This window comes from Dipteris shenzhenensis, chromosome 20, assembly GCF_047967505.1.
Source record: "Dipteris shenzhenensis isolate YYH24624 ecotype China chromosome 20, Dip_SZ_1.0, whole genome shotgun sequence".
Taxonomy (NCBI): domain Eukaryota; kingdom Viridiplantae; phylum Streptophyta; class Polypodiopsida; order Gleicheniales; family Dipteridaceae; genus Dipteris; species Dipteris shenzhenensis.
In genome coordinates, this window is record NC_141615.1 from 3,084,800 (window position 1) to 3,109,582 (window position 24,783).

The 24,783-nt window shown below is 42.1% G+C and overlaps 1 protein-coding gene across 1 annotated transcript; it reads right to left on the reverse strand.

The window, feature by feature from the left end:
- Positions 1–4,297: 4,297 nt before the first annotated feature.
- LOC147889133 (pentatricopeptide repeat-containing protein At3g53360, mitochondrial-like) lies at positions 4,298–7,256 on the reverse strand. The gene is made up of 2 exons (XM_087391139.1): positions 7,110–7,256; positions 4,298–6,970 (listed from the first exon to the last, which is right to left on the reverse strand). Exon 2 carries the CDS (start codon positions 6,790–6,792, stop codon positions 4,642–4,644), a length of 2,151 nt encoding a protein of 716 aa, XP_087247265.1. The 5' UTR covers positions 6,793–6,970; positions 7,110–7,256; the 3' UTR covers positions 4,298–4,641.
- Between the last annotated feature and the right edge of the window lie 17,527 nt (positions 7,257–24,783).

Below are 24,783 nucleotides of genomic sequence, written 5' to 3' on the forward strand. Positions count from 1 at the left end.
TGCACAAGAAATGTACTGGCCGTATTCACCTAATGTGAGTTGGTGCATTGGAATACAAAGGACTCGTGAGCCGTTGGTGCATGTGGGTGTTATGCCTACCATATAGACTCACCTAGACCTGGACTTGATGATTATCTGAAATGCAATGGAGATGAATGCCAAGCAACAACAACATACCGTGTCATTAGCACGTGTTGAGTTTGTGCATCATCTTGGTTGTTAGGTGTGTATCGGCCCTGCTATGTTCACTTTTATGGACCTCTCTTGGGGTAAGGCACGTGGGTTCTTGTGTGTCTACAATTGGGATGGAAACAAGTTCTTGTGGTATCGTGACCCTTGATGCAGTAGATGGGTTATGCCTCGGTAACACCACCAGTGCTCTATTGAGTAAAGTGTCCCTTGAGGGCGTACGCACGGGCCTGGAGGAAGGTTCTTGTGTAACTACCCCACTTTTAGGAGTCAATTCTTGTGTTGCTTCCTCGGGGACCTGAGCGGCCTTCTCATTGAATTGCATTATTCGTGGAATCGTGACACTCCAGGGCTTGGGGGCTTATTTGTCGCGCTAGGCTCAAGGGTAGGTTCTTGTGGGATTGCATCCAGAGTTAAAACAAGTTCTTGTGTTACTACCTTCTGAACCCCAGTGAGGTGGGATCATGTATTCGATGTCGTCAAAAGTTTTGGGCCCAAGCGGCTCATTTGCCTTGGTAGTAGCCCTAGGCTTCCAAGAGCTTTGTTGCAACCCAACGCTTGTGAGGTTGCTATGTGTGGAGTGATGAAATTGGGCCCTCACAATCGAGGCGATTGGCGGTGTCGAGCTCTTCTCTTGGATGGGATTGCCCATGTTGGTGCAGACCAAGAAGGGATCAAAGACCCTTCCCCTACTTTGGTCTTCCCAGGCCATTGACGGCTATTGAAGTGGCATTGTGGCATAGAGAATGGCTTCTTGTACCTATTGTTCATGGCATTTCTGGGTGGGGCACCTCATGTTGGGTGTGGAAGGTAGGGGTGGGAGGGTAGCTTGTGGCATGGCCTTACCATCACTGCAATTAGAACTTCGTGCTGTCTTTGCAGGGACTTTCTTCTGAGGGTCAGAGCCAAGGGTCAGAGCCAAGAGCACTGGGGACTGTTGGGGCCTTGGAATTGCCTTTGTTTTAAAGTTCCTTTCCTTTTGCGGGTGGTGGTACTGTGGGAGGTGGGATGAAATTCACAAAGCAAAATTATTGCAGTTCTCTCCTCATTCGTGAGAGTTGCTGTTCTAGCCCTTCAGTCGATTTGGTAGTTCACGGCCTAGCACCAGGTCCTTCCCAATATCATATGTTTTGTCGATCGCCTCTATGGGGAGAACATAAAAATGAATCTCTACTTCTTGATGAACAACTATTAGTTTCAAGTCCACATACCCCAATGTGGTTAAGAGTTGACCATTGTTTGTGCAAACTGGAGCCACAATAAGGTTTAGGGGTACTTTGCAATGCTTCCCATACTTTGCATGAGATGAAGTTATGGCTTGCTCTTGGATCCATGAGCGCCTGGATGCATAAGCTCGGGATTTGCAATTGGACATTCAACCTAGCTCAATCCGCCTCTAGTTTCCCCCCCTCCTTGACCTCATCCCCCGCATCCCCTCCCCCCCCCCTTCCACTTGCCTCCCTGCTACTGCAATTATCCTCATGACTCATCCCTGCTCTGCCCCACTCTCCTCCCACAACTGCAGCAGCCTCAACCTCCTATTCCTCTTCTCATCCCCTTCCTAGACATGGCCCTGACCCGAAACCCTCAAGCCATAGCGGGGCTGAGTCTCCCCATACAACAACGTCACAGTCTTCTCCCTCTTTGCACCACGACTCTGCCTCCACACAGAGTCCTGAGCTTGGAGGTTTGTTCTCTCGACTCTGAGGTCCGAGGCAGTCTTTGCCACGAGAGTTATGGAGGCTAGGTCCTTGGAACTACCTCGAGATTCCACACGAGTACCCCCTCTCATTCGAGATGACCGTCGTGATTTTGTAGCCATGTAGAGAGAGCACCATCGGAATGATGGGTTCTCGTACCCGCGCCTTCTCCCATGGAGAAGAGAAGTGGACTCCTACTCTCTTCAATCATAGTGACACAACGATCTACCAGCTAGGCTTCTCTCCAAAGAGGCTTGGCATAGGCATGGGTATGGTAGTGATCTATGGGACTGGTGACCACTATTAAATTAAATAGTGGTCCATTACAACCATTGCAATAAAAGTCTCCCAAATCTTTCTACATTGTTAGTATTTGCTGGACTATTTTCTATGCTAGTTCCAAAATTTTGTTGCGATGTTCCAAGATTTCTTTTAAGTAGCTTCCAAACTTGTGAGCTGGTCCTTATTCTACATATTAAATTCCTTTTGAATATTGAGATGTCCTCCCCAAGATATTTCTGCATTGCATAGCTGTCCATCAGGTTGATTTCCCGTTTGTAGAACTGCATTTTTGAACCTGGATCGTGCCATATTTTTTGTATCATTTTCAGCATCACTAAGTCCCTGATTTCACATGATTCTTCAGGTATATCAGCCACCTTTATCCCCCATAGTTCTATCCACTCCTCCCCATCTTTGTACCAGCCCATGGTCTTAGTGGCTTCCATTGCTTTATGTGGTATCTAGTGTGCATCTATGTTCTTAACCTTGTTGGGTATCCTAGATAATGGCATAGTGCTTCACCTTCCAGTGGTATCATACATGTTTCAGCTAACAAGATGGGATACAGTGTCTGCGTTTTAACTCCCAACTCGCCTACAATAAAGCGTCTATGCACTGTTTCTATCCTTTTCCAATAAGCCTTGGAGAGCCCGGGCGCCCAGGCTCGACATCCACAGAGAACCCTGTAAAATCCAGCCCTAGATAATTGTATGAAGCAACTACTTCCAAAATCTCCCCTTCAAATGTGAAATTTATCTGTTTATTTTGAGACCCGATCACTTTGGTTTTTGCTATGTTGACCTGCATTTTTGAATATTGGCAGAAATTATATAAGGCATCCAAGTCTGCCTGCTTATCACTCTTATCTTTTGCAAAGAAGACCATGTCATCCGCATAAATGAGCAACAACAGTGCCTAGCTAGCCACCTGGGCTCCTCCTTTGCTTCCTTTTGTCATCCAATCTTCCAACTCGTCTATGAAGAGACCACAGAGAGAGAGAGAGAGAGAGAGAGAGAGAGAGAACTCAGACCTTATTCTTCCAAAGGATGAGGGCAAAACAAGCTCAAAGTGAGCACACAAAGGGACTGGGTATAAAATACTGCTGAGAACTCTTGATAGATAGTGTGTTGCCTACTCCAGAGGCTTCAATACAATGAATGAGGTGTGTGAGGAAGTATGGGGGTTTATATAGGCTGTAGATCAGCCCAAAATTCGGGCTTCTTATTGAAGACAGATACTGGATCCCAGACTAGGATCTCGAAGAAGACCTGGACTTAGATCCAGACACAGCCTGGACTGGGATCGGATGAAGACTCAAACAAGGTTTCGGTAAGGAAACCCGGACTACGTTGCGGTACATACCTTGGCGTGGCCCGGCAGAGCAAGAGTCCCAGGTGGGACCTGGAAGACAAGTAAACCTCCTAACAACCGAATGACGAATCATAACATTGATTCGGGAGTTGACTTGTCCGGCAAGAGATTGATACCCAATCACCATGATTGCTGGGAGAGATTTGTGACGTCAATCAAGGAATAACACCACTATCGTTTGCATAATGGCAGGTAAAAGGGGAGCTCGACTTGATCCAGAAGCTTGATTGCATGTCATAAGCTGGCAATTCAGCGATCGCCTGAGGGTGGCTAGAGCTGCTCGACGCAGGAGTTGCTACAATCACAAGTCTCATGTTTAGAGCCATAGAACAGGAGTTGCTGGCTGGAGAGCTGAGGCTTAGCAACATGCTAGAAGTCACAAGTCTCACGTCCAGAGGCAGCGTGCTAGAAGTCGCACTCTAAGAGCAACATGATCAGCAGAATTCTACAAGTGGAAGACGAGTTGAGCGAGCACACTGGATCCCCCTAGAGCCCTCTTAGGAGGCACACAAGATCCCTTCTTGGTTGCAGCCCAGGGTGCTGCTGTACATTCCAGCAAGCTTGCAAGGATTAAAGCTCCTTGAATAGCTTTGTGTAATCAAAGATATGGTTTGGTGTGACCTGGTATTTTGAATCCGGCATTGAGTTCTACGTGTGCATCGTATTCCAAGTATTTGTCCATGGTACCAGTGAAGTGTAAGAGCTCAAAAATCATTCTGAATGCAAAGAAGAAGAAATATCGCTGAGCAGAAGGCTTTATCAAAGGAAGTGTCTTGCCAATAATTAGAACTGTTGGTTAAATGTATAAGCATCCCTTTGGAGTGTGAAAATGATCCCACTTCTTGCCGTGGTGCTTTTTCCCTCTTCTGCATGAACATCATAAGGCAATGCCTTTGTTAGGCACATATCCTGCCTCCTCTGTGCAAATCAGCAAATATAACCTCCAGTTGGGGATGGAACGTGTCTCCAGCAAAAAAATCATGCAGCTGCTTATTCATGTTAATACTGCAATCTGGCACTTTTCTCACATCATTATCAATAATTTCTTTTCTCACCTTCACTACATCATCTGGCTCACCTGTGTTAGCGTGGCTGTCTGCTAGCATACATACGATGAAGCAGTCCTTGGATCTGACTCAAGAATAATCCTTGCAGCACGCACAGCCCGCTCCAGATCACTGTGAATTCTGCATGATGAAAGCAAGCTCAACCATGCTGGCGTAACATGTTCAAATGGTATGCTGATAATTAGATCCTCTGCCTCTTCCAGTAGTCCTCGCCGCCCAAGGAGATCGACCATGCACAAATAATGCTCCAGGGAGGGGGTTATGCCATGGTCTTTCATCATGGAGACAAAGAAACGCCTACCATCAGCAATCAGACCTGTGTGGCTGCATGCATTGAGAATGCAGACAAATGTGATCTCATTTGGCTTGATGCCTTCAGCCTGCATTTGACCAAACAGGTGTAGGGCTTCCTTGCCATACCCATTCTTGGCACATGCTGCAATCAAGGCACTCCAAGTGATCACATTCCGCATTGGCATCTGTGCAAGCACGGCCCTCGACTCATCCAGGCTCCCACACTTGCCATACATATTGACGAGGGCATTCCCTACAGCAACATCCAACTCCCATCCATTGCTGACAACAATAGCATGGATCTCTCGACCCTCTGCTAGGGCTGCCACATTGGCACATGCATCCAAAACAGAGATGAAGGTGACCTTATTTGGCTTGATGCGTTCACCCAGCATTTGAGCAAAGAGCTGAAGGGCTTCCTTGCCATGCCCGTTGTGAGCATAAGCTGCCATAATGGCACTCCAAGAAACCACATTTCGCAGTGGCATCCCTGCAAATACAGCCTTTGAATCGTCCAGGGTCCTGCACTTGCCATACATACTGACAAGGGCAGTCCCCACAGCAACATCTGACTCCCACTCATGGCCAACAAAAATAGCATGAACCTCGCGACCTTGCTCTAGGGCTGCCGCACAGGCACATGCATTCAAAACACTGACAAAGGTAACCTCATTTGGCCTGATGCCCACGCCCTGCATTTGACCAAACACTTGTAGGGCCTCCTTGCCGTGCCCATTCTGGGCACATGCTGCGATCATGGCACTCCAAGAGACCACATTTTGCACTGGCATCTCTGCAAACACAGCCCTCGAATCATCCAGGCTCCCACACTTGCCATACATATTCACAAAGGCTGTACCTGCAACAACATCCAAATCCCAACTGTTCTGAACAAAAATAGTATGGATCTCTCGACCCTGTTCCAGTGCCGCAGCACTGGCACACGCATCCAAAACAAAGATGAAGGTAATCTTGTCTGGCTCGAGGCCTTCAGCGTGCATTTCGCTAAACAATTGTAGGACCTCCTTGCCCTGGCCCTCCTGGGCACACACTGTGATCATTGCATTCCAGGAGACCACATTCCGCATTGGCATCCCTGCAAACACAGCCCTCGAATCATCCAGGCTCTCACACTTGCCATACATATTGACAAGAGCTGTGCCCACAATGATATCCGACTCCCATCCGTTGCCAACAATTGTGGCATGGATTTCTCGACCCTCTTCTAAGTCGATGACACCAGCACATGCATCCACAACACAGACGAAGGTGACCTTGTCTGGCACAAAGTTTTCACCCAGCATTTTACCGAACAGTTGCAGAACCTTAGACCCATGCCCATTGTCGGCATACCCAGTCATCATAATAGTCCAAGAGTACAGATTCCGAGAGACAATTTTGTTGAACACAGCACGTGCGCATTCCAGGTTTCCACACTTGCTGTACATTTGGACGAGAAGGTTACTCAGAAATCTGTCACCTGCATATCCATGCGTAGTCATGTGTTCACGCACTCGCTCACCCTCAGACAAGGCCCTGGCGCTGGTGCAACGCCTCAAGAGCGAGGCATAGGTAGCAACATCTGTCTCTGGACCCAGCTGACCGAGGATCTCCTCATTGAAACTTTCGTCTTCATTCCTCGCAAGCCTACTCGGATGATACCCATCTAACCTATGTGTATGATGCACCTTGCTGGATCCTAGCGCGCTTAGCGCCTCTTTTGCGATCCTAGCACAGGAACTCCACTCATTGTGTAGCTCGGCGGCCATCCACCTCCAACAGAGTACAGGTACCAGGACCTTGCCCGATTCGATCTTGATATCCCTAGACCAAGGCCGCTGCCTGACCGATGCCGACGATGAGGGAAAAGAAAAGAGCAATTGCGCCATAGATTTTATGATTTGCTAAAACTGCAAATAAGAGCACCTATGGACTGCCACTTCCTCTTGAGGAGTATATAGCTTAAGTTTGTTCGATTACCAGCACTCAAATCCAGGAGTACCACCTCGAGGCATGACATGTATGGGACTCTGATGGTGAGTTGGAACGTAAGGCCTGGGCTTCAATCTAATCCCACCACATTGCATGCGCACGAGGGGCGCGCGCCCAAGAAACTCAAATTTGAGCATTGGCCATCCAAGCGATGCGCAAAGGAAACTGCGAACCACAAAATTCAAGCAGCATGTTTATGCGCTGCGGAGCTCACCTCAGAATCTCACAAGGACAGAACATCCGCCATTCGATCCTTCCCCAAGAGAAGCAGTGTTAGCCTAATGCACTCCCTGCTTCTCTGATTTGCGCAGCCCAGGACTCGAGTTGTGTCTACGGCAGAGGCTTTGTCTAAAGGAGCCCAGAGTCTAGTGTTTTGGACATGTGTGATTGTGCCACGAGAGCCTCACTTTATCATTCACACAGTTAACATTTCAATTTTCGATTAAAAACTAGGTGAATGATATATCTATCATTCGTTGGGCCTGCCTGTGTATGGGTAAAATTGGAGGCACAAGGGAAGGAGATTAAGAGTGTGGAAAGAGGTGTAAATGAGAATGGCCCAAAAGTAATACAAGGAACCGAAATCATCAATACTCTACGCACCAACCACAAATTAACACCTACGAGAGCATAAATAATAACAATGATTTAATTTTTCTCATCTCAAAACCACAACCTTCACTGAGGCTACCTACGGCAGACCAACTAGCCAGTTAGAATTGTAGGGAAAAAAAGATCAGTCTTTTATTAAATAGATAAATTCAGAAAGACCTCCCTATGAAGGGAGGTAAAGACCAAAATGGATTTCAAGTTCACCTTACAATCGCCCGCTATTTGGCTTACATTACCAAAATATCTCAAAGAAATGACAACATTATCCAAAATTTCTTGGAGGGTGAGATCTCCACGATCTCCTTTGTTGAAAATTATCTTGTTGTGTCTCTTCCACATGAGAGCAATTAGCGTTGCTCTGATCAATTGCCACACTGAGAATTCCACATCATTTATTGTACTTTTGCCACCTAGCAGAGCGGTGTTCCACGATAAGTGAATGCACATCGAGTGATCGGCTACCCATTTGCACGTTTTTTTTCACAATCCATGCGTTGACTGACAATCCCAAAAGGCATGCATATGAGTTTCCTTTCTTGTTAGGCAAAGAGGGCACATAGGCGAAATCTTCGGATTCCATTTGCCCAATCTCTCTCTAGTAGGTCCACAACAATAAGTTGAGCCTCAAGGTGGGGGTTGCCCTCCAAACCCTGCTTAGCCTCATTCACCACATTAATGGGCTATCTTTTGGTGCTTGTTTTTAATAGCGTTTATAAGTTTCAGTAAGACCCAATTGGTGGCAGGTACTTTTACATCTCTCCTGGCACACTGATGTAATGGCTTTCCATCGGGAAGGGCGAATCCTTTAAAATCATTGGCTGGCCTTAGAGAAGATGATGTCAGCCAACCTTCCTTCAATTAGTTTAGGAGCATCTCAATGATTGTTCTTTCTCTTTGAGAGAGAAGGAAGATGTGTGATAGAAAGTCTGATGAATGCCATCGCTTTCCACCCGAATCCCAAAGAATCGTGAAGGTGATGATTCCCTTGGGACATAGCTTCTTCACTACACGGGGAAACCTGTTGAAAAAGGGAAGGCCATCCCTGCGCCACTCTGAGAGCCAATGCAACCTCTCTAGTGCTACATCGCCATAAAAGCATATGAGTCCCTTCCAAAGGCACCGTTGAAACTTGATCTTCCAAATTTGCACTAGTTTTGACAGTAGTTCAGACTGCTTGATCTTTGTTTGATAGACATAGAGAAAAACATCTTGCCAAGGGCTAGGAATCTGTGAGGGGAGTTTAGAACAATCCACGCTTGTGCCCATGGTTGAATGCTATGAACATGAAAGAACCATTTACTACATAATCCAACACATTTGTTTTTCATTTTTTCTAGACCCACCAGGCCACCTTCCAATTTTGGGGTAGTCGCGAGATCCACAGGATAAAGCATGCCAACTATCTTTCTATAGCAAATCCCCGACAGCTTTGTCAATCTGACCCAGAGCTGGGAAAAATGATTGAAAAAAAAATCCGAAGGCTTATCACCTTTGTCCATCCATCTTGGGCTAGCTTGAACTCTTGCTGCTACGAGCTTACTGTGTTGCAGCACTTTGAGAAAGGTCTCTCCGGTCTTCAACAGAGAGGCGAGCACTAAGTCTTTGGGGTCTTCTTGAATTTCATGAAGAAGGCAAATCCTGGCTTCAATTGCCAATGTTTCGTTTTTCCTTACTCTTTGAGCTTTGGATCTCCCAAACTCTTTAGCAATTCTAGTGAGGGAGTCCCTAATTGAGAGATTTCTCGGAGACACTTGTGACATCTCGGCCTGGGATGCATTTTATCACACAAGCCATGTGAGCTTCCCATCTTTGAATAGGATGCTTGTGGGCGGGGGCTACTTTGAGCCACCTTTCTTGCACTGCATGATCAAAATCAGGGTAACCTAGAAAACTAGTATCAAACTTAAAGCGTGCTTGATGAGCTAATCAAATTGACATGCATGAGCAGAGAAATGTGATTTGAGGTTAATAGATTCTTGAATTAACTTACCTTGACCCGTTGGTTTGATCCATCAAGCTCCTTCACTTGAGTCTAGCAGATCTCTAGGAGGTACTACCATGATGGTTGTGCCAAGTTAGGGTCTTTAGGTGCTTGATGGAGTCAAAAGTGATCTAGTCAAACCAGGCTGCAGGCTACTGCGAAGCTGTTCCACGCATATCTTTCCTTTGCATACATCTCAGATCCCAGGTGAGATCGATCATCAACATCGATGATGTTTTTCCAATCACCCATGCTAGGAGACTAAGCTTGTTTTTAATAACATGCTCGTCTCTCCTCTTGGACTTTAAGAAGCCTATGACTAAGGAGATTGGGATTTTCTTGGAAGGCACATTGAGTAGACTTTGGCTTTTCAGTTCTATGGATCCTTGGCACTTTCTGTAAGAAGATCGAGCCAACTTCTTGTTGGTGGTCATTACGCAAGGTCTTCTCTTTGTCAATAAGTTTGGGAGGGGTGTCCCTTAGCCCCCTTCCTCTTCCTCTTCCTCTTTGTATTAGAGGCCTTGGGATACTTTTTGAGATCACACGGTTTGGCCATGATGAGAACCCAAATGTACTAGATGTTGAGTTTACAAATGACAACATTTTTGTGGAGGGGATTGCTCTTTGCTTGGATGGTCTACAACCATTAGTGTCTGGCCTTTGCACTTATATCAATTCTCACAAGTCAGTTTCCCTCCTCACAGAGACGAAGATCTCTCTCACATGGGGAGAGACCTTAAGTTTCAAGTGGATCCCCAGATGCAACATAGTATTTAGGATGCCAAGTCCAGATAAACACCTTAGCCAAGCAACTAATGATGTTGGCCATAGAGTGTGTTTGTAGTAAGTTTTTGTATTGGAGCTCAACCAAGGTAGAGCTTTGTTTGTGCACCAAATCTTGTTGGAGATAGCTTGGATATTACATCATTTGGTGGGGCATAGTAGCTATTCTTTTATATATGTGTTTAAGTTTATGGTTTGTGACTATCATGAGGTTGAAATTATACTATCTTTTGTGTTTACAGAGGATGAGCTTGGGGACCTAGTAAGCAATATACCAAACCTTATGGATGTAGACAATCCTATGACATGTGAAATAACTCCATATGTACTGGTGGAGTCCATCCCATGCACCAGCTCCTGACATATGTCACATAGATGTGATTGGTTGTACAATATAAGAAGTGTCAACTATGGCTACCATCACCACCAAAGTATGATGGTATAGTATCATGGCATATAAAGCATGGAAAGCTATATCCTTGAAGTTGAAAATGATCGATGCTGAAGATAATTGGATTCAATATAGATAAAATGGTACAGTTTTGACAACTTATTTGTAACTTCCTATGAGTTCAATTAGATGGCACTAGGAACACTTGGGCCAGAGTGGCCTAGCAAACAACAATCCTTCCTTAGGCAACGAGGAGTTGGGAATCATCAAGTTGGAGATGCAGAGTAGAGCCTTACTAGGTTATTGTATGGGAATTTACTCAAGGCTCTGAGGCCTCGAAGCTTCTACTACAACATTGAGACCTCAAATCATGTGTACATGTGGGAACTTAGCAACCATCTCATAATTGATCTTTTTTTAGGCCGAAATTGCAACAAGCAGTTCACCAACTATTAGGAGCTTAATGGAGCTATGAGGCACCTTTATATTGGTCTCACTTAGTCAAGCCCATAGTGACTGCAAAGGTAAAGAGGCAGCCATTGATTTGGAAGTGTGAGTTCCAAGACTTAAAGGGAGCTATGTTGGGGTTCCACAAGTACCTTGGTTGGGTATACTAGATCCTTGGGATCCTAGGATAACTTGAACAGCTACTAGTCGATGCATCTGTAGCACTTGGCTACATGACTCTCTTTTGTTCTTTAAGATAGGGGATGGAGGTCTACTTTAATCAAAGGAACCCCCTTTTGCAGTGGACTCTTATGGATGATATCACTTTAGATCAGATATTTTTGGTTAGCATCAATGGAAGTATTGGTTAGTGACTTTGTAGCTAGCTAAACCTCAAGTACCATGACAATGTCGTCCACTTTGGGAGTGTATTGTGAAGCTTGAGAGTGGTTTGTCTTGAGAAAACATGACAAGCTGGGCCAATCCTTGACACCACTCACATTACTAAACAACTCTAGCTAGGTGCCTCTCTATGGACTTTGTCGTGCAAGAGATTGGCTCCATAGTAGTCCCGATTGAGCAAACCCTTTAGTTGTTATGAACATGGCTTTGGTGTAGCCATTGGCTGAAGCATATCTCCTATACTTCTAGTTAGAATTGTGCACTTGTAAGCCCCCAAACAAGTGAGAGTATAGGGACATGAAGCATACATAGGATGGGCTTTTTTTTGTTTCCATGATTGTAGCAGATTGTTCAGCCTACCAACAGAGGTTGGTTGTTGGGCTTCCATGGACACCATTTCTACATTGTGCTCAATTTGGAAGTAGGGTACTAGAGTCTCTAGGACAAGAGATATGTCCTTATTGTCCACACCGTTTTAGTTCTTTGAATGGATTTTTTCAAAGCATAATGTTGGATGATTACTTTTAGTTTGGGAGGGGGGGCACCACAGGGAAGATGCTTCCTTGAGCAAGCACGTAAGTTTGATTACAAATGAGTACTCAACATAACAAGTATGTCCTTCCTTAAGGAGAGATGATGCTATGGCTTGCATTCTGCATTCCTAAGTGTTGTTGGAGGTGATGGTCTCACCCCTCGCTAGTGTTGGAGCTTGATTCATTTGAGGGGGAGCCGTGTCTATTTGAGACCTGAAATCTGAAGGGAATAATCCCATAATCATATGTGTGTATTGGGGGACCTTGGATATAAAGCCCTCATTTGCCCACTCTCTCTTATCCCTCCTTTTGGAAGGAGAGAGGGGTGTTGCATGACTAGGGGCGGGGCTTGGGAACCACGTACCTGATGCACACGCGGCGTGCTTACATGGTATTACAGCAAGCTCGGCCTGTGAATTTGATTGTGCATTTCGATGCGATCCTCACGTAGATGACATGTGGTAGTCACAAACTATTTGGGGGTGGAGTTGGTGCGATCTGCGACGGTGTTTGAGTGCACCTATACCTTGATTTTGGTAGTGGATCCTATCTCCTTGATGTGTGTGTTTCCTCCCATGGGCTTTGGCGGTTGACTACCCGTGGTGTCAGATGGTCTATGTTTGGTCAATGTAGACTTTCGACGGCTATCGCTCGTGTGGTTTGTATCACGTGTCCTTCTTTGGTTGGCCCACCAGCCTTGATTTAGTTGTGGGATGCCTTTGTTTGATCAACTATACTTTCGGTTTTGTCCAAAGGCAGGTTGTTGGCCTCACCTCTCGTTAGCATTGGAACTTGGTTCTTTGAGGGGGGCCATGCCTATTTGACACATAGAATCTAATGGGAGTAATCCCATAATCATATGTGTGTATTGGGGGGACTTGGATATAAAGGCCTCATTTTCCCACTCTCTCATCACTCCCGAGATCTTTTGGGAGGAGAGAGGGGCATTACATGGCTAGGGAGCGGCGCTTAGGACCCTCGTACCCAATGCACACATGGCGTGCTTACATGGCCTCAGAGCAAGTGGCAGTGATTGTCATGAATATGACACATGGAAATCATGCAAGACTTCTAGACCTATGTGCTAGTGCAAAGGGTTGTGATCTGCACAAGTGGGCATTAAGTGTGACTCATCACGGAGTGCCATGATTCGCTGTGACCTTTGAAGTGCAGAGTTTGTGGCAGAAGCAATTGTTGGCACCGGCGGCAGCTGTCTATTCGTTTGGTTGGCTTGGACTATGAGGCACTTTGGGTGGCTTTGATTTGCTGACCCCGTGCAATTTGTCCAAGTTGCATTGGGGTTGGTGCTGGCCTTTGGTTTCGTGAGTGCTTTGAATGGTCCTTGGATTTAATGCTTTGGGGTTTGTCCATAGGGAGTGTTGGAGGTAATGGCCTTCGCCCTCATGTGTGCATGGAAAAATGAAGGAAATTGAGGAAGGCCGTGCACTGGTTACACGTGTACATGGGGAGGGTGCATCCCATAAGCACTTATGCCCCTTGGATGACCTTGAATATATATGTCTCTTGAGCCCTTCACAGTAATCCCCTCTTGGAATCTTTTGGGGAACTATGGAGCACACGTGAGGCTATGGAATGGGCTTGGGGACACCCATTCCCATCAGCCCAAGTGGTGTTTAAATGCTAAGCTGGCCAAGTGGAAGCTTCTCAAAAGTTTGAGCTTAGACTTAAATAAGGAAGTGTCCTTGATAGACACAAAACCCACAACTCTAAATAACTTAAGGGAAATACTACCAAGATCAACAAGCAGGGAGATAATTTGCAAATGGTATGGTCCTTAATGGATGCTAGACCACTAGGCATTGTGGAATATACATAGAGACACTACTATCACAACATGGACAAAGATCAATGTTAATAGTTATTTTGGGATGCATACTAATGTTGTTTTGAGAACTATATTTGCAGGATTTGGGTGAGGGGACATTTTGTTGAAAGTAATGGGGCATTTTGGAACTTTCTAGAGTAAGAAGGTGTTGGAGAGCTTTGGGAGCAAGATGAATTCTAAGAGATTTTACACAAGGGGATGGGGAATGAGCATGAGAATGAAGCCTATATTCTTTGAAAAATTCTAGGATTGGTGAGATATGGCACCTATTTCCTCTCCTCAAATCATCATGACAATGAGTGTCTTTCAAAATGAAAAGATCACACTCTTGGGTGGGGTCCTAGGTTTAATTATCATCTCATATTTTACAATACAATGGCTGGTAGCTTGATTAGTCAATACAATAATCATTAAGCCACTATCACTTGCTATTGATTTGCCATGTAATGTATTCTCACTTTGTTGTTTGTATGAGATATTCATTTGTCAAGGCTTGGATATTGATTGTGATTCGATTTGATTCATATTAATGGCCTTCATCTTCATCCCATGAACTACTTTTGAGGGTGGAATAATCTTGACATCCACGAGGATAATATGTTTTGTCATGCACACTTTAGATTTGGTATGATCCCATACTTCCAAAGGTTTGGTTCTTTGCATGCAACTTGAAGTAAACAACAGAATAATATATATGCAGTATATGCTTTTACCTTAGTGTGTCGTTCAATCCAAACCTTTTTCCTTGTTTTGAAAGGCATTTGCAATTATTGAGCTAGGAGACAAATTTCATTTAGGTTGGCTATCAAATGAAATCCATGTCATAAATGTTTTCTTTCATCACTATAATGCTCCATTGGCACATGAAGACTTCGTGCTAAGGATTCCAGTGGTACTACGGTCTCCTGATAAACTGCCAATTGATATAATTGCAATTTCTTATGAACTCCAATGCCATCTGGTATATCCACAAGAACCTTTGGATCTTCATGTCCCAACCATTCCAATGGTTGTTGACTATATTCATTAGAATGCCTTATTAGATTGTCTTATATCTAATAGTAAGAAGCCATCAAGGTCTTTGTGTTCGATGATGAACATCATTGTCAAGTGTTGCAATACCAATTTGACGGAGGTTGTGCCCATGATTCCGACATGAACACAATTGCAACTTCAGAACACCACCAAAAAAATGGTCTAAATCCATTGGAAAACCATTAGAAAAAACTCTAAATCCCTATCCTTGGGCCTTGCATTGATAAGGCATCAAGAAAGGGCTTAGTTAGTCATCTATAAATCCATTTTCAATGAGGCTTCAAAATAGGGGGACACTTTCTTAAGGTTGACAAGTAAGACATGGCTTGTGTTGTGTTGCCATTTTGTGATGAAGGCAATCTAATCTTAGTCTTCCTTTTCTATTTAGGTCTAGTTATAGCCCCATCCAAGAATGAGTATATCTTACACTTAGCAACTTTATATGGAATGTATTCAATTAAAAATGAGAAGGGATTTGTTATGTTAAATATGATCAAATTTTGGTAATCCATATGAACCTTAAGCTTCCTTTTTTCTTTGGTTCAACAAATAGTGGAAATAGGTAGTAAGTTTTATTGACAAATTAGATGAACCTTCCCCTTTGATTTCTTGCTTTGCTAACTTGGTGTAATCATGGTTCATCAATAACATTATGGATGGATTGGCTTGGTTTTAGTTGTTAAAAGGATCTCGTGATGTATGAGCTCAAATGATATGCCCTTCACATTGGAGTCATGTGAAGTTGATATAGCTTCTAGGGAATTTTAATTGTGGAATTGTACCTATGTGCAATTTCCTTATGGATTGCCCTACAATGATCTATCCATCTTCATATATAATGCCTCTTTTGCTTCTTGCCTCAGTCCACCATGAATGATTGCTTCCATATCTCAATGGCTTCTACAAAGTCAAATTTGACTATGAACTTATGGTAGCTATGGACATGTGCATGGACATCATCTATTCTTACAAATCTATCATGGAAGCTTGATGGAATTGATTACTTGGGTCATTGAAGACCTTGGCCTAGTTTGAATGGTATTCACTACAATGTAACTTTTAGTCACTCTATAATTATGGTCATGGCATAGTTTGAATGGCATTGTGTACAACATAACTTCTACTGGCTCTAGTGACATTTTGTATAACATAACTTCTAGTGTCTCTAGTGGCATTGTGTAGCATGTAACCTCTAGTAGCTCTATTGTTATCACCATGTCTTTATCACACTATAATTGGGGATAACCTCCACTTAGTCTATCTTTAGAGACGGACTTGCAAAAGCATGGGGGTGGGAATTCTTATCTTCCATTTGGATTACAATGAGGCTCATGACAAGATATAGCAAATTTGATCTTTATACTTACAACTATTAGGATACCCTTTGGCATTCCACTAGGTGGTGTTGGGTTTGCAGTCTCTACACCAATTTATGATCAATGAATTTATGAGTTGTTCTAGGGTCAACAAGGATGCATACATCAATATCTTCTTTGGGTACAGATCCAAACGACATTCAATGTAATAGCACTTGGCGTAAACGGTTAGGATTCAAAGTTGAGTTCTCTCTTGTCTTCATGGTTTCCAAGACCATCTTGGAACAATAAAGGGAAATAGTTTCTTCCAATTGCGAGAGAGTAACTGCAATAGTAGTAACAGGAGTTCCAGACACCCTGGGTGGAGCCCTCTCAGAAAAAGTGGACCAAGGTGGGGAGAAAGAAACTAAGCAAGTGGGGCTTAAAGAACCATAGATGGCATGCTAATCGTAGGAAGAGAGCAAAGTAGCTGCCCTCTCCCTAAAAGAATAGTTAGGGGAACCCCCTTCAGGTGGTCTACTATTGAGCATGCCTCCAACTCCTCCTACACGTCCTCTTGGAGCATGGGTTTCGAGCACCTAGGTACCCCTGTAGTAGCAACATGCTATTGAAGCTTTAGGTGCTTCAGTGGTGGCAGTTGCTCCTCCCACCCGCCTCACCATGATTATAAAGGAGGAGAAGGAGGCCCAGAGTTCCTGGGCACCTGTGCAATAGTGAGCCTCCTCTTTCGCTTCTATTGACATCCCTTCCCCTCACCCCCTAGCCCCTCCGAACCATCCCCTTGTCGCTCCCCTGTTGTTATCATCCTTGTCGCCCATCATGTGTGTGTGTGTTGTGGAAGACAAGAGAACAACCCCTTTTGCATAGTGAAAAGACAAAAGACAGAAGACAAAGGAAAAGAGATATAATTTTTTATAGGGTTAAGGAAGAGATTGATGAGTAGGTAAAACACCTACTAAATTTTATAAAAAAGTATATGGGTTTTGGTAACAAAGTACAAAATGTATTTGCCAAAAATTTTGTAACTTTTTTTTATTGAGCTTGTAGAAGTCCTAAGAAGCATCTCTGTTATTTAAGAGGAGAGTAGAGTCTCCATACCTACCACCATCCAACAAGAAAACATGGTAAGAACTAGCTTAACTTTGATTGGGAAGATAGGTGTCATAAACACCCCTCCCTTGTCATGGGGGTCACAATAAAATAGGAGCTTAACCACAGAATTAAACAACTTGATGTGGCATTAAAGACGTAAAAGAGATGGGTTTATAGCTTGTGGAGTGGGGTGAATTCAACTTGAGGGGAATATGGTGGGGTGAATCAACTTGAGGTAAATATGGAGGGCAAGGGAAAGTGTACTAGAAAAAAATGATCAAAGTAATGAGAACATGGAGGGAAAATATTAAAGGGAATTTTTAAAGCGAAGATACAGGAGGAAACCATAAAGGGAGATTATAAAGAGAAATTGTATAAATTAGAGAAGGGGGAGGGGGAAAGGAGGGGGGAATATATATGTAGAGATAAGGGGAGGGAAAAAGCAAGAGGAAAAAATAAAATAAAATTTTGAGAAGGGGGAAGGAAAATAAATATAAAGAGTAAGTGGAAGAAAGGTGAAAAAAAAGAGAAGGGGATTAGAGGGTGAGCTTCAAAAATCTAGAGATGGCTAGGCATCTTGGGTTGCAGATGCAATCCAGTGGAGCAGCTAGGAGATTCAGTCTCAGGTCCTTAGATAGAGGCATGTCCTGTAGGAGGGAGAGAGAGCACTTTGTCATGACCTAGCATCCATAGAGAGAATCAGAGAGTAGGATCCATGCTCCCAATGGCTTAGTGACTGGTATGAGAGTGTGCGGCTTGACTTGTAGGTCATAAAGGTTTGTTGGGCCAAATTCTCATACCACTCCTCCTAGGCTAAATGGGTGTAGCAGGGCGACAAGATGACTAGACATTTCTTCCAAACCACTAGGCCTCAGTTAGCAGGGATCTTTAGCAGTTGCGAGACACATGCGAGACACATAGGGGCAAATGCATACGGACCCTCGAGAGATCCTTGAGTTGGCCATGGAGTTCTATTGTCATTTGTTTCAACCTAAGGGGTCACCGCCCATGAATCTTGTAGCTTGAGAGAGAATTCAGAAGTAAGGATGAATCCATAGTCCCAAAGAGATTGAGTAGATGGCGAGAGGCTTGGAGTGCTATATATTTTTCTTCTATTGTATACAAAGAAGCAGTTGATGATTTGATTGACAACCATGATCAAGGAAAAAGGGCATATCCTTTTATGGATCCCTTGGTTCTCTTGATTTCCTACATAGTGATTGTCATAATATCCATGCAACCTTGGATGACTTCAACTATATTTTATTCCAACTTGCCTTGTACCTTTGATGTATTTAAGACTCTCTTGAATGCATTTGTAATGATATTGGTTTTTATTTGCCATGAAACTATGCTAGTGAGCTTAATTCATTACAAATATTCAGCCTTGTGATAGTTATATAAGAGATCGAATGAGCTTTTGATAGTACTTTTCAACAATGTAGGTTTTTTTGGATCATTAGTAAGTTTCAAATTCTCCATGGGAGTGGCTACAATCTTGTAATCTTCCATGGGAAACTTCTTTAGGGGACTATCCATATACCTCCATTACAATCAAACGTGAGAGCTTCTTGTCACAATCAGGTCACTTATATATAAAATTGCAATGCTAACATCTTACCCTTGAGCTTTATAGTAGAGAATATGATGTGCATTGGATTTGATGTATCATAGATAAGTCAAATATCTATCAATTCTATTGTACCAACTTTTGGGTGCTTGTTTTAAGGAGTAGAGACTTTTCTTGATCTGGCAAACATTCTCTTTGTCTAGTTCAGCATACCTTAATGGTTGTTGCATGTGGACTTCCTCATCTAAGTATCCATTGTGAAAAGCATTTTTTATATCTAGCTGGTACACATTCCATTTGCTGATTGTGGCTAGAGATATCAAAATTTTGTGGAATTCATTGTGCATAAGGCTTATCATAATGTTGTCCATTTTGCTCTGCAATACCTTTTTGCAACTACTCTAGGTTTGTAGATGCATCATCTAAGTCATGTTTCCATCTACTCTATAGAAATCTAGATCTTCTATCTACTCAATTCTACCGTATGTTTCATCTAGATCATCTTCATTATCCTCCTCAAATATGAACTTTTGCTATTGGATGGTGCCTCCCTTGCTTTCTCTTTCTCGACCTCCTTCTCTAAAGTGTCAGGTAGCTTGTTTGGCTCCATAAAATTAGGTTTCAATATATTTGGAGGTTTGGTCTCTCATGAGGTGAGTGTTTTTTTTCTACAAGCATCCATTCGTTCATTCATAGAAGTTTGTCATTTTGGCTTGTCATCTGGATCTTCAAAGTACAATGGATCTTTTGTAGCCTTGATAGTAGTCATAAGAGCATAATTTTTGCTTTCAACGTGAGTTTCTTCGCCTTTATGGGCATATGCGAATTTTGGTTGTGGTCTCCATTTTCTTGTAGACCATCTAAGTTGTTTCTCTTCTAGGGGATCTTCTAGCCATTCTTTTTCTTCTTCATCAACCTTTTCTAGATGTGAGTGAGTAGTTTGTGTGACTATGTCTTGTGTATTTGATGTTGTCCACTCTAATTTTTCATCAAACACTACATCTATTAAGAGATTGACCTTTCAATTGATGGGATCATGCAACTTGTATGCTTTATTCTCATCACTATAGCCAATCGCGATGCATTTGTGTGACTTATCATCCAAATTTCTGTGAAAATTATTATGTATATGGGCATATGTTATGCACTTGAATATGTGAAGATGCCAATGCATGGATTATATCCACTAAATGCCTCATAAGATATCATTGCTTGAGTGTATAGTTGAAAGTCGATTAAGTAATTTGCAATTTGGATTGTTTCTATCCAATATTGATTTGAAAGATGCTTCTGAGCATTACTCTAGCACTCTCTACTAAAGTTGGCATTCTTCCTTTCAACTATTGCATTTTATTGAGAATAAAGTCTTTGACTTTGTACCTGTCTAGTTCTCTACCATCACTTTAAACCCTTTCAAAGCTAGAAATACTTGGCTTTTCTCCTTGAGAAAATAGAAAAAATTATGGTCATCAATGAAAGTCAAGTCGTATAGTGAACCATTAGTGTTACGAGTTGATGCATAACCTCATACATCAAGAGTACCTCTTGCTTGAGAGAAGCTTCTTCTAAAGCTTGCCCTTGATGTTTACCAAAGCAACATGCTTCACAAACTTTAACAAGAGATCGGAGTTTTGTAGTTTTGATTGCAATATCTTGATTTCTTGATTCCATCAAGATTTTGAAGTTGACATGACTATATCTCTTGTTCCATATTGTAGAAAATAGCATCAATTGATGTTCAACTGACATGGCATGAAAGCTTATTATTAAAGCTAGCATGCTGAATATGTGTCCTTATTCGACCACCTTTCCAACTAGATATTTTAGTCTAGCTTTATCTCTAATTAAATTGCATTCGTCACTATCAAAGATGACGCTACAGTTATGTTCCTTCATTTGTCCAACTGACAAAAGATTCCTTTTGACTTTCACTATCCTTTCATTATAGTAGTAAAATTACATATAAGGACTATGCCCTTCTCTTGAATTAGACTTGGTGTATTATCTACTACAATGTAGATAACATTCTTGGATATTTCTAATGGTTTGATTTTTGTAAACCATTCTTCATGTCCTATCGTATGAGATGATGCACTACTATCAATTTGTACCATCTTTATCTACATCATCAACGCTCTATTAGTGCCTAGATATGACTCACATGCTCTGCCAAACTATCCTTCTCACTCATCTTCAAATTGTAGAGTGATTGCATAAGCAAGGAGTTTGCATGCTTCTTATTAGAACCAAACGGTTGTTCTAACTCTCCCATTTCTTTATTGCCATATTGTTTAAGCCAAGATGATCATCATAGATTCTTCCCAAAGCTCATCCAATCAGTCCAAGGACATTCTCATTCTTTGAATCCCATAGTGTTTGTTTCACACTCCCCTGAGCATTTGCAAGTCATTTCTCATTGCTTGATATCATTAGGCCAACCCTCATTCCATAAGCAAAAGACATGTATTTGCCATACTTGGAGATTTATGCCGTTAAAGTCAAAAAATTTGACTATATGAATTACTTCAGGAGAAACCATTAGAGTTGCCACACCAGTCAACCCTTTGTAGTTCTCTTAAACAAAGAGACAAATTATAGTTATCAATCAAATATTAAATGTCTTTCTCTGAAACTAACAAAATCAATGCCAATAATTTGGGAAGCAATAGCAAATCTAGGCCAAAACCAATCTGGGACAAACATTTAAATCCAAGATTTAAGATAGGACCCAAGTGTCATGATAGGAATCTAAGGCAAGAGGATCGGATCTGGCAAATATGATGGAATTCGAGATCAATGCTCAATCCTACATTTTGTCAGCAATTTGATATCACCAAGAATTCAAGTGGGCACCAAACATGATCTTGTTGAGAGAATGTGGCACTGATATGCTCAAGTAAGAAAGAATTTTGTAGATTTTCAACAAATAGACACTTCCCTCGGCTAAAGACTCTTATTTTCCATATCTATGATACCAAATGTAGGAAAAAGTATAGAAAATAAATCTAGGGTTAAGATTGGCTAGATGTATGATCAAGAGTTGAAAGCTCCCTCATAAATTCTAGATGGAAGCTATTATGTCTGCCACATATATTTTGAATGGATGCCGAACCAAAGCCTTGAAACTATGCTTGGCATGATAGAAAGAAAAAGAGAGACCAATTGCATGATAAAGCAGTGAAATGTATTTTGGTTGGCTATAGCAATGAAAGTAAGGGCTACTCATCTCTACAATCCTTAGACTCATAAGTTTTTATCAATAGGGATGTTGTTTTTGTTGAAGATACAAATTGGCATTTTAGTGAGTTTTAAACACAAACTCCTGCATGTTCACTAGAAGTATTTGAAGTACTAATCCCTTGCTAGTTGATAGTATTTATAGCTAATAGAGAGCCAACATTTGTAGCTTATATATTTATCTTTGGCCGCTATAGACCAAAGGTCATAAACATCATGTAATACTGATGATGAATAGCCTATAACACAAGATAATGTGGGAAAAAATTGTCAAAGGAGAGAGAGCAGCAATATAAGAAGCTAGATCAAAGCCGACTGATTGGCGTGTAAAGTCAAGATTGCTCACAAGCAAAAAGGCATGATGAGTTCAAAGAAAAAGGCGTGATGAGTTCGAAGAAAAAAAAATCCAAAACCATTGAACAAATATTAGGGAAATGGGCATTTCATTCTTCTTTTTATTATAAAGCTTTTCACTTTATAATTTTTGGAAAACTCGCATTTGAAAATGTCAACTCTAGAAAGGGATGAAATGACTAGAGAGAGCGAGGAAAGGGCTAGAAAAGGAAAAGCTATAGTTGAAAAGGAAATACATGAGGAAGTTAGTAACGAAACTCAAAAGGATAACATGGAAATGGAGGACATAGACTACGGTGATTATGGAATTCTATATTCGAAATTCATTAAACTTGAAAATTGAACTCAAAACATAGAAACGTGGTTAAGAACTATTAATGATATGTTGAAGTCCTTAACTGAAGCCATAACCAAACTATCTGATTCTCAATCATCGGTAACTCCTATGGCATAATCACTGACTCCTTCTAGCCAAGTGGAGAGGCCCACCTCTAGACTTAAAGAAACCTCTAATGTACTTAAGGACTTGAAACCACCAATTTTCAATGGGGGAGAAAAGGAATGTAACAAGGACCCGATTAATATGTTATTGCAAAAATGGCAAGACTTCCATTGACTCAAGAATACCCCTCCTGAAATCCAAGTCGTTGAAGCAAGTCTTTCCCTTGGAAATAAGGCCTATAAATGGTGGATGAACCTTAGAGAAAATGATAGAATTCCTAGGTATTGGGATGAATTTGAACAAGCCTATTTAAAATATTTTTTACTGAAAAATGAGCTAGAAAGAGCGTGGGAGTCTTGGGAATTGTAATATGGGTTTAAAAACTATAGTCCAGTACATAGCAAAGTATAGGGAGGCAATCCTTAAGCTTAAGGAAATTGATGAATTCCAAAAGCTAAGGGGTTTTGTGAGAGGTCTCAAAGACAGTTATAAGGTCAAGGTGAGAAGAAAATCTCCCAAGACCTTTGAAGAAGCAATTAAGTATGCCCAAATATATGATGACACGATGGGGAAATCCAAAGCTAGAAATTTGGAACAAACAAATTTTGTTCCTAAGTTCAACAAATTTCCCAATTTGAAAAGGAAGGGGCACTTTAAGAAGGAGGCTTCTCAGGCACCACCTAAGAAACCTCAAACACAAAAATATCCTCTCTTGAAGAAAGAGGATTATGAAAGGGCCAAGCAGGAATATCTTTGCTTCAAATGTTTGGGCAAAGAGCATGCTACTTGGAACTCCCCTAAAAAGAAATAGGTAGGAGCTAAAGCCCAAATAGACCTCTACAAAAACACGTACATGCGGTGTAGGTGTTTCCACTTGCAAGTATATGGCTTAAATTGAGTTTATGCAAGGTGGCATCAATTTAAGAATGTAATGACGATTCAAACTCTAGCCACGGTGACAACCACCAGGCTGTCATGCACCATCGGGCTTGTGTGTAGAGTAAATATAGTGAGTAGTTAATTACAAATCACAAAGACTTAATTTGGCATTGTGAATGAATCCACCTAGCTAGCATGTGTTGGGGGCACATGATTGATTGATTAAAGGCAACTCATGATTAATCGGACGTGCCATTGGGCTGGCATGCGATTGATTCAAAGGCCACTTTGGTTGTTTTAAGGCCACTGATGCTTTTTTGGACATGCCATATTCTTAGACATGGGCATAAAAGAGTATCCTTGTCTCCATGCATTTAAAGATAGCATCTAATGCTATTTCAAGCAACTAGTCATCGGCTCCCCTATTTGCCATCTAGAACTCTATCTCTCCCACTAACACAATTTCTCCATCATTATCTACCACTTCTCATTGGCTCCCTTGGTCGCCATACAGAATTCTATTTTTCCACTTCTCATCAATTATTTCTCCACTATTCCCCTATTCACCATGTCTACTCTTGCATTGACACCTGTTGTTACCATCATTCCTTATACCACCATCATCCCTACCTCCTTCTTCCTTCAAGGCAGTCACATTGCATTGCTCAAATATTTTAATGCCATGTGTTGTGTTTAGGCTCATGTTCAATAGCAATTTTCAATTGGTCTCAAGATCAAGGAGTTGACATAAACGAATGCAAATGGCCTGCATTTAATTATTTCTATGGACCTCATTTAGACATCGATAAAGGAGTTTACATTTTTTTGCAAGAGTTTGCTTACTTTTTCATTAGTGTCCTTGTTCTATTTATGTTTGACCTACTTCAAAGGCTTGCATGTGGTAGGGCAATACTTATTCACTTCAAAGTGGAGCTCCATTGGTGGTCCTATTTATGTACGATCTCCTT